At 49.3% G+C, this 15,950-nt stretch overlaps 1 protein-coding gene across 1 annotated transcript in view; it reads left to right on the top strand.

Moving 5' to 3' along the window:
- Positions 1-15,950, top strand: part of LOC143477769 (protein turtle homolog B-like) — a 47,476-nt gene that overhangs the window by 23,309 nt on the left and 8,217 nt on the right. The window contains 9 exon segments of the mRNA XM_076976516.1: positions 779-930; positions 5,266-5,383; positions 9,413-9,554; positions 10,014-10,159; positions 12,037-12,179; positions 12,272-12,412; positions 12,618-12,737; positions 13,027-13,177; positions 14,208-14,331. Coding sequence (XP_076832631.1) covers positions 779-930; positions 5,266-5,383; positions 9,413-9,554; positions 10,014-10,159; positions 12,037-12,179; positions 12,272-12,412; positions 12,618-12,737; positions 13,027-13,177; positions 14,208-14,331 — 1,237 coding nt within the window.

Below are 15,950 nucleotides of genomic sequence, written 5' to 3'. Positions count from 1 at the left end.
CCTCCTGAAGGGCGGAGAACGTGCTACCGTGAGGCTACATGTTCATCATCCTGGAACCTCCTGAACCTTTTCTGTATGGAGACGTTTGGTGCTTTTCAGAGGTGTGATGGAGCAGGGGGGATGAACTCTTGAGAAGCGAGCTGGTGTGTGCTGCACCACGGCACCAGTAGGTTGGTCAGAGCTTCTAATGGTTTTCCTTGTTCTTTTTGCGCAGGATACAAGATGTCAGGAATAAGATAAACTACCACAGGACAACTGTCACCCACATTCAGTGCCACACAATGTAGAATTTTCCTTGTATTACTGCACAGCATTTAATCATATGCATGAATATTCTAACATGCATATGAATATTCTAACATACACATGAATATTCTAAACGTGCACGTGAATTAAATGCAACTTCTTATACGTAGGAGTTTACATAAAACGTTGCTATAGATATGGAATTGTAGCCTGATTGAAGTTGTTCAGCACAAACGTGTGTGTTGAGAAAAGTCTCGTAAGCAGATGTAAAACTGTAGATTATTTCATTGATTTCACACAGCACTGTGGTTCTTTGTTCTCCCTCTCTGGCTATATGAGCATTCGTGTGTGCGGGATGTTATTAATGAGGGTGCGGCGAGACCTTTCATCATCAACACAGTGCACGACTTGTCGGTGATGTCCTGGAATGTGGCAAACGGGATCAGGGCCTTGAAGAGACGACGGGTCGTGTCGGGTGGATCGTTCTGTTCGTCTGGTCTGACCTGCCGTTTCTCTCTGGTTCCTCTTACAGCGCCCCCTACATTCACAGACACGCCCCCCCAGTACGTGGAGGCGAGGGAGGGGGGCAGTATCACCCTGATCTGCTCCGCCTTCGGGAACCCCAAGCCCGTGGTCACCTGGCTACGAGACGGACAGCAGCTGGCTAGCAACAAAAAATACACGGTACGCTGCCCCCCGCTCTGCCCCCACCACCTACACCTGCATGCACGCCCGGCGTGGCGCCCCCTGGGGGACACTCCAGGTGATTTAGCAGTGTATTTTTATTATTCATTAAGTGCAGCAGAAAATAAATCGTGTCCCATTTTTCATCCTAACCCTCAAATAGCGGCTGTCTCAGCCACGGTACTGTTGGCACTGAGCGTATAGCAGAACTGCTGCTTCCTGTGTTCGGGACTGAGAGAGTTAACCCCGCAGCTCTCGCAGGACTGACAGGTGACAGCGGGACAATGGTGTGGGCGGAGCCCCAAGCCCTAGCGACCGCCAGCTCAGGCCCCGCCCAGCTGCAGAATAGATGCTCCTGTTGGGAGTGACAGAGCAGCCTGGAGCTGCAGGAGATGTCTGACAGCACATCAGAGTGTGTGTGTGTGTGTGTGTGTGTGTGTGTGTGTGTGTGGAGGGGGGGGGGGGGGGGTGTCCCCTGAGGTAGCAGGTGTTCTACCCTCCTTTCTTCTCCTCTCTCCCCTCTCCTTCTCTCCTCTCCTCTCTTTTCTTTTCTCTTCTCTCCTCTGCTCTCTCCTCCCCTCTCTTTTCTCCTTTTATCTTTCCCATTTCCCAAGGTTGTTTGAGTACATTTCCTTTACCATATAAATGACACCAGTTAAGCTAGACTCACCTCACCTCACCTCTCCCTGTCTCACCCCACCCCTCCCTGTCTCACCTCACCTCTCCCTGTCTCACCTCACCTCTCCCTGTCTCACATCACCTCTCGCTGTCTCACCTCACCTCTCCCTGTCTCACTTCATCTCTCCCTGTCTCACCTCATCTCTCCCTGTCTCACCTCATCTCTCCCTGTCTCACCTCACCTCTCCCTGTCTCACCTCACCTCTCCCTGTCTCACCTCATCTCTCCCTGTCTCACCTCACCTCTCCCTGTCTCACCCCACCCCTCCCTGTCTCACCTCACCTCTCCCTGTCTCACCTCACCTCTCCCTGTCTCACATCACCTCTCGCTGTCTCACCTCACCTCTCCCTGTCTCACTTCATCTCTCCCTGTCTCACCTCACCTCTCCCTGTCTCACCTCACCTCTCCCTGTCTCACCTCACCTCTCCCAGTCTCACCTCACCTCTCCCTGTCTCACTTCATCTCTCCCTGTCTCACCTCACCTCTCCCTGTCTCACTTCATCTCTCCCTGTCTCACCCCACCTGTCCCTGTCTCACCTCACCTCTCCCTGTCTCACCTCACCTCTCCCTGTCTCACCTCATCTCTCCCTGTCTCACCTCACCTCTCCCTGTCTCACCTCACCTCTCCCTGTCTCACTTCATCTCTCCCTGTCTCACCTCACCTCTCCCTGTCTCACTTCATCTCTCCCTGTCTCACTTCATCTCTCCCTGTCTCACCCCACCTCTCCCTGTCTCACCTCACCTCTCCCTGTCACACTTCATCTCTCCCTGTCTCACATCACCTCTCGCTGTCTCACCTCACCTCTCCCTGTCTCACTTCATCTCTCCCTGTCTCACCTCACCTCTCCCTGTCACACTTCATCTCTCCCTGTCTCACATCACCTCTCGCTGTCTCACCTCACCTCTCCCTGTCTCACTTCATCTCTCCCTGTCTCACCTCACCTCTCCCTGTCTCACCTCACCTCTCCCTGTCTCACTTCATCTCTCCCTGTCTCACTTCATCTCTCCCTGTCTCACCCCACCTCTCCCTGTCTCACCTCACCTCTCCCTGTCACACTTCATCTCTCCCTGTCTCACATCACCTCTCCCTGTCTCACATCACCTCTCGCTGTCTCACCTCACCTCTCCCTGTCTCACTTCATCTCTCCCTGTCTCACCTCACCTCTCCCTGTCTCACCTCACCTCTCCCTGTCTCACTTCATCTCTCCCTGTCTCACTTCATCTCTCCCTGTCTCACCCCACCTCTCCCTGTCTCACCTCACCTCTCCCTGTCACACTTCATCTCTCCCTGTCTCACTTCATCTCTCCCTGTCTCACCCCACCTCTCCCTGTCTCACCTCACCTCTGCCTGTCTCACCTCACCTCACCCAGTGCTGTCTAGTGCTTTTGTTCTCACTCTCTCTCACTCTAACACATGATCACCCTCTCATAGTGTCATGTTTCACCTTGTGACCCTCTCACCTTCTTTCCCTTTTACACTCTCATTCACCCTTTTATTCTCTCACCCTCTGATCTTCTCACCCTGTCACCTCCCTCACTGCCCCACAAAGAGTGTGTGTGTAGCGTCCCCCCCAAAGCCGTTGCCCAGGGCAGCGGCGGCTGTGCCGTGAGACGTTTCCGTGGCAGCGATGTGCCGTGACATCACCTTTAAGAGGAGCGGCGAGGCCAGCCAGCACGTCTGCCCCCCCACCGCCCCGTCATGGCCAGGATGGGGCAGAAAGGAAGGAATGCAGGGGCAGAAACAGCCAGCGTGGAGAGCCCTGAACACGGCCAGTGTCTCACGGTTACCTCACAGCTGTAGTGCATCGATGGCTCGTGGGAGTTTATTACCCCATCTTACCTGCGTCATCAGGGTGACGGGTCTGACAGTGACATGACAGTGATGAGATAGCAGGGGTAGTGTGTGTGTGTGTGTGTGTGTGTGTGTGTGTGTGTAGAGTGCTGACTGTCCAGCAAGGCCTGACACACCTTGGATATTGTGTGGGAAGAACAATCAAGTGTGTGTCCTCTAACCTCTGACCCAAACACTTGACAGGGATGGACACAGTCTTGAACACAGCCTTGAACACAGTCCTGAACACAGCACTGAACACAGTCCTGAACACAGCACTGGACACAGCACTTAACACAGCCCTGCACACAGCCCTGAACACAGCCCTCCACACAACCCTGAACACAGCCCTGAACACAGCACTGAACACACTCCTGAACACAGTCCTGATCAAAGCCCTGCACACGGCCCTGAACACCACCCTGCACACAGCCATGAACCCAACGCTGAACATAACCCTGATTTAGTGCGGTGAATGTAGTGAGTGCACCGTACACGAAGATGACGAACACTTACACCAAAAATACTAACGGCAGCAAACACTTCGATTTCAGGCATTAAGGCACCTGCCGGTTTACGTCCTATAAACTGAAGTGGCTCTGAGATGAAGAGATTAGCTATTGAGCAGCGATCATATGTTAGTGTGCTTCATATAGCTCTGCTCAGAGAGAGCAGCCATGCACGTTTGTGCAGCTGCTCTGGAGGGCTCTGTGATTGGGCCTTCACAAGCAGTCTGAACTCAGCATGACGGGCCCTGCGTTTTGATGTTAGACACTGCAGTCGGATGGCATTATGAAACAGGGCACGGTGCTGATATCACTGATATATAGTTTAGTTTGTCTATCATTCTTCATCATAGTTTTCATTTATCATCTCTTTTTCACAACGGAAAAGAACACATTACTCCTACGGCATGTCTTTGAATGTCTCAGAATTTACATTTAGAGCAATTTATGCACATTTATAAGTTGGACAGAGTGTGTGCTGCCCGTCAACCCAATCAGCATGCTGTGTGTGGTGATGATGGTGGTGTGTGTGGTGATGGTATTGTGTGTGGTAATAGTGGTGTGTGTGGTGATGGTGGTGTGTGTGTGGTGATGGTATTGTGTGTGGTAATAGTGGTGTGTGTGGTGATGGTGGTGTGTGTGTGTGGTGATGGTATTGTGTGTTGTAATAGTGGTGTGTGGTGATGGTGGTGTGTGTGTGGTGATGGTATTGTGAATGGTAATAATGGTGTGTGTGGTGATGGTGGTGTGTGTGTGGTGATGGTGGTGTGTGTGGTGATGGCGGTGTGTGTGATGATGGTACTGTGTGTGGTAATGGCGGTGTGTGTGGTGATGATAGCGGTTTGTGGTGATGATGGTGGTGTGTGTGGTAATGGTGGTGTGGGTGTGGTGATGGCAGTGTGTGTGGTAATGGTAGGGTGTGTGTGGTGATGATGGTAGTGTGTGTGATGATGGTACTGTGTGTGGTAATGGCAGTGTGTGTGGTGATGTTGGCGGTTTGTGGTGATGATGGTACTGTGTGTGGTAATGGCGGTGTGTGTGGTGATGATGGCGGTTTGTTGTGATGATGGTACTGTGTGTGGTAATGGCGGTGTGTGTGGTAATGGTAGGGTGTGTGTGGTGATGATGGTGTTTTGTTGTGATGATGGTACTGTGTGTGGTAATGGCGGTGTGTGTGGTGATGATGGTACTGTGTGTGGTAATGGCGGTGTGTGTGGTGATGATGGCGGTTTGTTGTGATGATGGTACTGTGTGTGGTAATGGCGGTGTGTGTGGTGATGATGGTACTGTGTGTGGTAATGGCGGTGTGTGTGTGTGCAGGTCAGTGACGGGAGTCTGACGGTTCAGGGCATCACGCGGGACGATCGAGGTGCGTACAGCTGCCGCGCTCACAGTGACCAGGGCGAGGCTCTCCACACCACCCGTCTGCTCGTACAAGGTGAGGACGCTTCAACTTCACAACCCCATGATGTCGGAGGAACGGTGGAGCTCGACTGTCCACAGCTGATTACGTCAGGCACTTCTGATAATACGGACTGGGCAGTGTGGCTCAAAACGTCATGATAGTCGTAATGATAATTTAGATAATCAAGAATGTCATGAGACACAAAAGTACATTTCAACGTGCACTTGTTCCTGGGGTGTCTGAGAAGCAGATGTACTCCTATTTTAGGAGAGGAGAAGTTTGGATAAGACTGTTTTTTGGTGAAATGCTGTTCAGTTTCTATTAGTTTGTTTGCTTGTTAAACATTTATTCAGCTAGGACAGATTTCTCTGACACTAAGGCTACGTCACATCTAGATCCACTGAGTTATTTCTGCTCTGTGCAGTGAGATCCTGTTGACTGAAAGCGTCAAGAGCCCATTGACGGACTTTTCTCCTTGTCCTGCTTACAGTACATCGTTAGTCTGAATCCTGAGGTAGTTCCTCAGGTAGTTCCTGAGGTATAGGTGGGCTAATTGTAGGTGTAGACACCACAGTGTACAGTGAGGAATATATGTATTTGAATACGAACCCTGCGACTTTCAAGTTCTCCCACTTAGAAATTATGGAGGGGTCTGAAATTTTCATCTTAGGATGCATGTCTACTGTGAGATACATAATCTAAAAAAAAATCACAATGTATGATTTTTTTATAGTTTATTTGTGTGCTACTGCTGAAAATAAGTATTTGAACACTGGTGAAAATCAATGTTAATATTTGGCACAGTAACCTTTGTTTGCAATTACAGAGGTCAAACGTTTCATGTAGTTTTTCATCAGGTTTGCACACACTGCAGCAGGGATTTTGGCCCATTCCTCCACACAGATCTTTTCCAGATCATCCAGGTTTCTGGGCTGTCACTGGGAAACACAGAGTTTGAGCTCCGTCCAAAGATTTTCTATAGGGTTTAGGTCTGCAGACTGGCTAGGCCACTCCAGAACCTTGATATGCTTCTTACAGAGCCACTCCTTGGTTATCCTGGGTGTGTGCTTTGGGTCATTGTCATGTTGAAAGACCCAGCCACGACCCATCTTCAGTGCTCTAACTGAGGGTAACTGAGGGTAGGTTGTTCCCCAAAATCTCGCAATACATGACCCTGGTCATCCTCTCCTTAATACAGTGCAGTCGTCCTGTCCCATGTGCAGAAAAACACCCCCAAACCATGATGCTTCCACCCCCATACTTCACAGTAGGGATGGTGTTTTTGGGATGGTACTCATCATTCTTTGTCCTCCAAACACGGTGAGTGGAATTAAGACCAAAAAATTATATTTTGGTCTCATCTGACCACAGAACTTTCTCCCATGACTCCTCTGGATCATCTACATGGTCATGGGTGAACTTAAGACCTGGACGTGTGCTGATTTAAGCAGGGGAACCTTCGGTGTCATGCATGACTTTAAGCTATGACGTCTTAGTGTATTACGCACAATAACCTTGGAAACAGTGGTGCCAGCTCTCATCAGGTCATTGATCAGCTCCTCCCGTGTAGTTCTGGGCTGGTTCCTCACCTTTCTTACGATCACTGCTACACCACGAGGTGAGATCTTACATAGAGCTCCAGTCTGAGGGAGACTGACCGTCATGTTTAGATTCTTCCATTTTATAATAATTGCTCCAACAGTTGATCTTTTTTCACCAAGCTGATTGGCAATTTAGTCTCTGGTGTTTTTGGAGAGCTCTTTGGTCTTAGCCATGATAGTAGTTGGAGTCTTACTGATTGTGTGGGGTGGACAGGTGTGTTTATACAGCTAACAACCTCAAACAGGTGCTTCTAATTTAGAACAATAAGTGGAGTGGATGTGGACTTTTTAGAGGCAGACTAACAGGTCTATGAGGGCCAGAATTTTTGTTGATTGTCAGGTGTTCAAATACTTATTTGCAGCAGTAACACACAAATAGATTATTTAAAAAGTCATACATTGTGGTTTCCATTTTTTTCAGATTATGTCTCTCAAAGTGAACGTGCACCTCCATGATTTCTAAGTGCGAGACCTTGAAAAGTCTCAGGGCGTTCAAATACTTATTTTGTAAATGACCTAATTGTCTGAGGTGATGTGTATGGAGACATTGGTGTCTCCCATCCATTTCTGCACTCACTAAGCACATGGACAGATTTCAGTAGCTTCAGCGCCTCACGGTCGATCGGCAAGCATTGATCACACCTGTCACCTGGGCTCCTACAGGGACTTTACCCCAAGGGCCGGCTCTCTGAGTTCCCATCAGTTAGTTTGGCGCTGACATAGACCTTCCAGTGATTCTCCTGTTCCCAGCCCAAACTCCCAATCCATAGGCCTTTTCTGCTTTCATGACACCTTTCTAAGCTGTGGCCTAAAGGTTAGAGCCATGGCCTGTAAGGTTGGAAGTTCAATCCCTGCAAACAAGCAGCCAGCAGTAGCCTTGGCTGAAGTGCCCTTGATCAAGCTACTTAACCCCCAACCAGCAGTAATACTGAGTCCTTGATCAAGGCTCCTCACGTCCCCAATTGCTCCCTGGGTGGCTGTCCGCTGCTCCGGGTGTGTGTGTGTCTTCACTCTGGATGTGTTCACTGTAAAGAGGAATTTCCCTAAGGGGACTAATAACAGGAACTTCGTCTTCTACAAGAGGTGCTGAGTGACGGGCATGAAGATAATCTAAAAACTATGAACTGGATTGTAGGAGTCTGTATGTGGCCTGGTGTGCTGCATTTTGTTGCCTTGAACGAGGGCTTGAACCTCCAGATGCCCCGGAGCTGCTCAGGGCGATAGCTTTGTGCTCCTTGTCCCGGAGGCAAGTTCTGGAACGCAGGACAGCATGTAATTGATCAGCACTTCCTTTAAGGCCGGAGCCTGCTCGTTCCCTCCCAGTTCACAGAGCCCAGACAGGCAGTGTGTGTGTGTGTGTGTGTGTGTGTGTGTGTGTGTGTGTGTGTGTGTGTGTGTGTGTGTGTGTGTGTGTGAGTGTGTGAGCCTGCACCGGCAGCCAATGCTGAGGCTGGAGACCCGTCGCCATTTGTGGTGAACGTGGGAGAATGGTGAAGTGTTCTCCTTTATCGCCCTGGTAGCTCCGCCCATCATTCACCTTGTATTTTTACTGCGTGACCCGCAGATGCCAAACAGCGAGGCCACGCCCCCTTGCGTGAGCTTGCCAGGAGACGGAGCTGTGAAGCGCTGTAATCTGGAGGAGAAAAGCTGCTCGCATTCCAGCCATGGGGAGTCAGATGGAGATGGCCGGACTGGTGCCAAGTTGATATTGCTTGCCCGAGGCTTGTTTTCTTAGAATTTAGTAAACTGGCAATATTGTTTTTGCAAAAGCAATATTCTCAGCGAGCCTCGGGAGAGACACTCTGCATGAATCTCCCGCAATCACAGCACGGGAGCCCAGGCGAGACAGTTCTGGAGCCCAGGCGAGACAGTTCTGGAGCCCAGGCGAGACAGTTCTGGAGCCCACTTGCGAGACACTTTTGTGCAGTCCTCTTAATATGCAGAAGTCACAGCATTACTTGGAATCCCTTTGGTAGCTGGGTCATTTGCTAAACTTCACACAAAGCGTTTAGCATTTTGAAGGCTGAAGGAGTCTTTAAGACAAGCACCTATTTAAGGATTGTTTAGTAATCTGTAGTTGCTTATCCTGATATTGACATCCAAGAGGGGTCTGTCCATAGATAATTTGAAAACACCCCTGGTCAGATTATGATGGGTTGTTTTGTTTACAACAAAACTGGGGCGGAGCTGTACTCTCTTGGCAGGAGCTATGCTCTCTGGGGCGGAGCTGTACTCTCTTGGGAGGAGCTATGCTCTCTGGGGCGGAGCTGTACTCTCTTGGGAGGAGCTATGCTCTCTGGGGCGGAGCTGTACTCTCTTGGGAGGAGCTATGCTCTCTGGGGCGGAGCTGTACTCTCTTGGGAGGAGCTATAGTCTCTGGGGCGGAGCTGTACTCTCTTGGGAAATCATAATGACCATAATCATTACGTCACTGACACTCAGTGGGTGGTGTTTATTCTAGGACCTCCCTACATTGTGACGCCCCCCGAGAACATCACGGTGAATATTTCCCAGAATGCCCTCTTCACGTGCCAAGCAGAAGCCTACCCAGGGAACCTAACCTACACCTGGTTTTGGGAGGAGGACAACGTCTACTTCAAGAAGTAAAGTTATGATCGCGCTCACTACTGCGCCGTGCAGTTGAAAGCGCTCGCGCATGTGTGTTTGCCTGTTTCATGTGTTTTCATGTGTTTCATATGTCCGTCACTTTGAAGGCAGTGTGCATATATTGATCAGTGCAGCTGTAGCTGTTCTTTGACTGTGTGTGTTCTGTGGACATGCTGGAGACTACACCCCCCCCCCCCCCCCAACACACACACACTATGTGTACTACATATCTTGCTTTATGTATTTGTTTGTATGCTACTTTTATTTGCTTATAATTTGTAAACTAAAAATGTAACATTCAAATTAAATTCTTATTGATCACAAGCACAACACTCTTCACTTGTGACACTAGTTCTCCTCCTCACTAATTGCCAGTAACCAAACCACACTGCCACTCTACTCCCTAGTGCACTTCACATGGCTTCTTTTACACGGGCTGTCTCTCCTTCCCACAGTGACCTGAAGCTCCGAGTTCGTATCCTGATCGACGGCACCCTCATCATCTTTCGTGTGAAGCCCGAGGATGCTGGGAAATACACCTGCAGCCCTAGCAACAGCCTGGGCATCTCTCCCTCGGCTTCTGCCTACCTGACAGTGCAGTGTGAGTGTGCCCTCTACAGACACGGTTAGGTGCCCCAAGTGCCCTGCTCTGCCCATCACGCTTTGCTCGTGCCTGCGAGGGCTTCCGTTCGGTCAGAGCAGGTAATTGGTGTCTGCTGGGTGACGGACGCTGGCCTGCTCGGTGCCTCTGAGAGCCCTGCAGGTGATGCTGCCCCACTTTCAAGACGTCTGTGGAGTGTGCGAGGGCGTCTCTCCGCACTGCCTGATGGGGGATAAGCCCCGCCTCTCGCCTGTCTCTCGCCCATGGTGACAGCTCTCCTCAGACACGACGTGCGTCATCGTGCCTTTCCCCGCTCGTGCCGAACGTCTGTCGTGTAAGCTGCTCACGTGCGGTGTGGTGCCGGCTGTGGAGACAGGGAGGTGACCTTACATCCGGCCAACCTCACATCCGCTGCAGTGAACGGCCCAAACGAGATGTTTAAACAAGACGTTAGAAATGTTCCCCCTGCATTTCCTGCTCCTAATTCCTTCAGATAATAGAGGGAAGCAGGCAACTCTTGAATGATGTTGGTACGTTGTGTCATGGTGTAGATGTTGTCTCATCCTGGGACTCATTTACATTTACATTTATGGCATTTGGCAGACGCCCTTATCCAGAGCCCTTATCCGCCCTTACTTTTTTTAAATCAAATTTTTATACAAGTGAGCAATTGAGGGTTAAGGGCCTTGCTCAGGGGCACCTCAGTCATGGTCTCAGGTCTGGGAATCGAATCCACGACCCTCCGGTCACAAGACCAGTTCCCTAACCACCAGGCCATGACTGCCCACTACTGCCTACTCAGGACTCTCCTCAGTACTTATGCTCATATATGGTTAGGAGAGATTAAAGTACAAGCCCTCAAGACAATCAGAGTGGAATGTCATAATATTTTCATTTGAGTTGCTTCACCTTAGCTAGAGGTTCTCTCACACTGCGAGGCCACGCCTATTCACGAGGTATTCACACGCATTCACAAGGTATTCACATGTATTCATGAGGTATTCACACATATTCACAAGGTATTCATGAGGTATTCACACATATTCACAAGGTATTCACACATATTCACAAGGTATTCACACATATTCACGAGGTATTCACGAGGTATTCACACATATTCACGAGGTATTCACACAAATTCACAAGGTATTCATGAGGTATTCACACATATTCACAAGGTATTCACACGTATTCACAAGGTATTCACACGTATTCACGAGGTATTCACACGTATTCACAAGGTATTCACACAAATTCACGAGGTATTCATGAGGTATTCACACGTATTCACGAGGTATTCACACGTATTCACGAGGTATTCACAGGTATTCACGAGGTATTCACACAAATTCACGAGGTATTCACACGTATTCACGAGGTATTCACACGTATTCACAAGGTATTCACACGTATTCATGAGGTATTCACACAAATTCACGAGGTATTCACACGTATTCACGAGGTATTCACACGTATTCACAAGGTATTCACACATATTCACGAGGTATTCACACAAATTCACGAGGTATTCACACGTATTCACGAGGTATTCACACATATTCACGAGGTATTCACACGTATTCACGAGGTATTCACACGTATTCACGAGGTATTCACAGGTATTCACAAGGTATTCTCGAGGTATTCACACGTATTCACGAGGTATTCACACGTATTCACGAGGTATTCACAGGTATTCACAAGGTATTCACACGTATTCACACGTATTCACGAGGTATTCACAGGTATTCACAAGGTATTCACACGTATTCACACATATTCACGAGGTATTCACACGTATTCACAAGGTCCGTCTGCTCTGCTTCTCATGCGAGCTCGTACGAGTACGCGGTTCATTTTGCGTATTTTTTCTTCAGACCCTGCCCGTGTCCTCAACATGCCTCCGGTCATCTACGTCCCGAGGAAACTCCCGGGAATCATCCGCTGCCCTGTGGACGCCAACCCGCCTGTCCTGTCGGTCCGATGGGAGAAAGACGGTTACCCCTTAAGAGTCGAAAAGGTTCGCCACCCACCAGCCCTTCTGTGACCAGACGCCACGCTGTGAACACCATGATAACGGAGTGCCATCTTCCCCTGGCCTCTCTGTTGCAGTACCCAGGTTGGAGTCAGATGCCCGATGGAAGTATTCGGGTGGCAGAGGTCACTGAAGATTCCCTTGGCACCTACACCTGTGTGCCTTACAATGCCCTAGGAACCATGGGACAGTCCCCTCCGGCCACTCTGGTGCTAAAGGTCAGCTGCCCTCTCACACGCTTGTCTTCTTCAGAACAATAATCGTCACGTTCAAATAAACGTATATAGCGCTTGTTACAGAATGCACTTGCTGATGTAGACACAGTAGTAAGTGGAAACAGAGCATTGTTCGTTGCGGTAGCTGGTGCCGTATTGGCAGCGCTTGCAGCTCAGCTGGTGTGGTGATGTCTCCGTGCGCTGCTAGGATCCCCCTTACTTTAACGTGAGGCCCGGGGGGGAGTATCGGCAGGAGGCCGGCCGAGAACTCGTCATCCCCTGTGCTGCTTCTGGGGACCCTGAGATTCCAACCATCTCCTGGAGAAAGGTATGCTCCCCCCACTCCGCCCGACATCGCAGTGTGTGTGTGTGTGTGTGCACGTTGTGCCTCTGTAGTACGAGAGCTGTGAGAACATGAGCTTTTACTGCATGCTGTAGGAATTAAACCCGTGCTTTCATCTTGATTCACAGTGTTAGTAGTCAAAACATGATTGGCTATTACATGGAAAAATGTTTTTTTTTTTTACATGGAAAAATGTTTTCTTTCTTGCATTTCTGTAAAAATATTACAAATAGTGATTATGTGCATGTAAAAGCGTTTATGGTTTCTGGTGAAGGTGGGGAGACCGAGCAGAAGCAAGCACAACGTCTTACCAAGTGGCAGCTTACAGTTTGTGTCTCTGAGCAAAGAGGACCACGGCGAGTGGGAGTGTGTGGCCACCAACGTGGTGACGAGCATCACTGCCAGCACACGGCTCTTTGTGATAGGTAGGCGGATCCAGGCTGTGATCCAAACCCAACCCCCCCCCCCCCCCCCCTGTGAAGACGCCAGCATTGTAGTCTCCCGTCGAAAATGTTTAAAATCCATCGTGCTGACTGGAAGTCTAGAACTGCACTCTTGACCCCGTTCATTTTGGATTTGGCTTGGCGCATCACAAAAAGGCGTCACTCCCCCATACACACCTTCTTCAGAGAAATCACAAAGTCTGCATGTCCTGTGACTTCGTTGCAGTCTAGCAGTGATGCCCAGATCCCTGTCAGGAAATCCAGCTTTGACGCTAAGCAGATAGCGAGTCCCTAGCCGTGTATCCGAGTCCCTGTAGCCGTGTAGCTGACGGCCATGGGACACACCGGTGCTCACCCCAGCTGTTATACTGCTGAGTTAGCCCTCCTTTGACAAGCACTTTTTCCATACACACACGCACGCTCACAACAGCCGAAGGATGGCCTGCTTGCTTGACAGTCATGTGCTTGTGTTTAATGAGGTGGTCGTCCAGATGTTTGCCACAGCTGGTGTTACGCCAGAAGTGAGCAGAAGGGGCTACAGGACCTCCAAGCAGCACCTCACATTCATCACATGACAGGAACCTGCGACTCTGGGGGCAGCTGTTTCCTGTGTGGGGGGAACTGTTTCCTGTGTGACCACCATTCCATTAATGGGGGAAACTGTTTCCTGTGTGACCACCGTTCCACTGTGTGGGGGGAACTGTTTCCTGTGTGACCACCGTTCCACTGTGTGGGGGGAACTGTTTCCTGTGTGACCACTGTTCCATTAATGGGGGGAACTGTTTCCTGTGTGACCACTGTTCCATTAATGGGGGAAACTGTTTCCTGTGTGACCACTGTTCCATTAATGGGGGGAACTGTTTCCTGTGTGACAATTTCATCCTCTGTGTATTTTATGGCTTAAACACTACCTCAGTTTCTCCTGCAGTGTGATTTCTAATGTAGGTGAAACACAGCACCCACACACCTGGTGTTTGGCAGGCAGGATTAACTCCGTTTCCCTCTGCTGCAGGTACCAGTCCTCACGCGCCCGCCAACGTTCACGTCTCTGCCTCCGCCACGTCAGCTAACATCTCCTGGGAGTCCGGATACGATGGCGGCTTCGAGCAGACGTTTTCGGTGTGGTACGGCCCTGTGTAAGCTCCTCCCACATCTGCCCCATTTCCATGTGCTAACTCCTCCTATCTCTGTGCCTCCATACCAATTACCCTAAACCTTCACACTGCAGTATGAGCTCTGGGGGACTGGGGCACATCTTACACACTCAGTCTCATCTCAGTCTCACTGTAAATATTGCACCGTGCAGTCCCCATAAATGATTAATATGTGGTAGTTTGTAGTGGAAAGGTAACAAAATGTTATATTGCAGCATATATATATAAGGTGAGATAAGTCGTCTGCTGTGATCTACCATCGTGTTCAGGAGGACGAGGCACGCAAGCCTACTGATGACAGAATGCCAGCGCTGGCAGACTAATACAGTTACTTACTGTTTTCATTACGGTTCTGTCATGCTGCTGGAGAATTACATATTAAATCAATACAGCGCCGAGCCGCCGCTCGTTCTCACACACACTTAAATAACGTACGGCTTTAGCTGGTGAGCACTGCTGCAGTAAATACAGGAAAACAAACCCCGCGTCACGCCGTGATTCTGCCGGCGACACGCAGGCTGGTGACGGTGACGGAGTCTGTGTCTGACGGTGTGACCGGCTGATGGTGCGCCTGGAGACCAGATGACTGGCTTGTGATATTCTGCAGTTCACATCTAGAGCCAAGATGTCGCCGGGCGCAGCTTCCAGTGTGTTGTTTCAAGATTGTGTGTATCAGGTTGTTGTTTGTAGCGTTTTGGCACTGAGTGTCATCGGCACTTTTGTCTGTGACTGAAAAAAAACATTCCTGGGAATCAGAGTGATTGATCAGGTGTTGAGCCTCTTAAATCAGACCTATTGTTTTGTGGCTAGGGTTAGAGTTAGGGTTAGGGTTAGCTAATGTTATCAGCTAATGTTTCAGCATTAATGCAAGGTATATAACATTATTCAGCTTGCTTTAAATAACAAATAATGTTTTGTGTTTTAAACTTAGAATAGTTCGCTATCACATTGGTGGTCATATTATTTATATAAATACCTGCTGTATTTGCAGGATTTTAAACACCTGCTTTATTTGCAGGTACTCATATATTATAATCATATGTGTGCTCATGCGCTGAGCTAATTCATCATGTCCTATCAAAATCAGCACCTGATTTTTCTAGTTCTACGCATCATTGAACATGTTTGTATTCACACTTAATGAACACTCACTGAGAATGGTGGACCGCTCAGTTCAATATCTCTTCTCCATTCACATTTGTAAAAGAGAAGGAGCAAATGTGAGAGTTTTACTCGCACTATAGACCCCTGAGTCATCACTTTCTCCTCGGTGACACTCAATCCAGGGGTTCCTCGGGGTTATAGACCCGGGCCTGTCCTGCACTCCCTGAGCACTGAGAGTGCACGGCCAAGCACAACCACTGACTCATCATTAAACGATACAACGATAGTGAGACTGGTCTCCAACAATGACAACACGGCCACCCAAGAAGTGGCTAGTTGCCTGGCACGCTGGAGTCAAGGAAACGAGCTTTTACTCACCATCAGCAAGACAAAGAAATTAACACTGGACTTCAGGAAGCAGGAGAGAGTGAGATGGTGAGACCTTCACTGGTGAGGCCACCGTGGAAAAGCTCAGCAGCTTCAGGTTCTTCTGCGTA

The sequence above is a fragment of the Brachyhypopomus gauderio genome, chromosome 16 (assembly GCF_052324685.1).
Source record: "Brachyhypopomus gauderio isolate BG-103 chromosome 16, BGAUD_0.2, whole genome shotgun sequence".
Lineage (NCBI taxonomy): Eukaryota > Metazoa > Chordata > Actinopteri > Gymnotiformes > Hypopomidae > Brachyhypopomus > Brachyhypopomus gauderio.
This window is presented reverse-complemented; position numbering and strand designations above follow the sequence as displayed.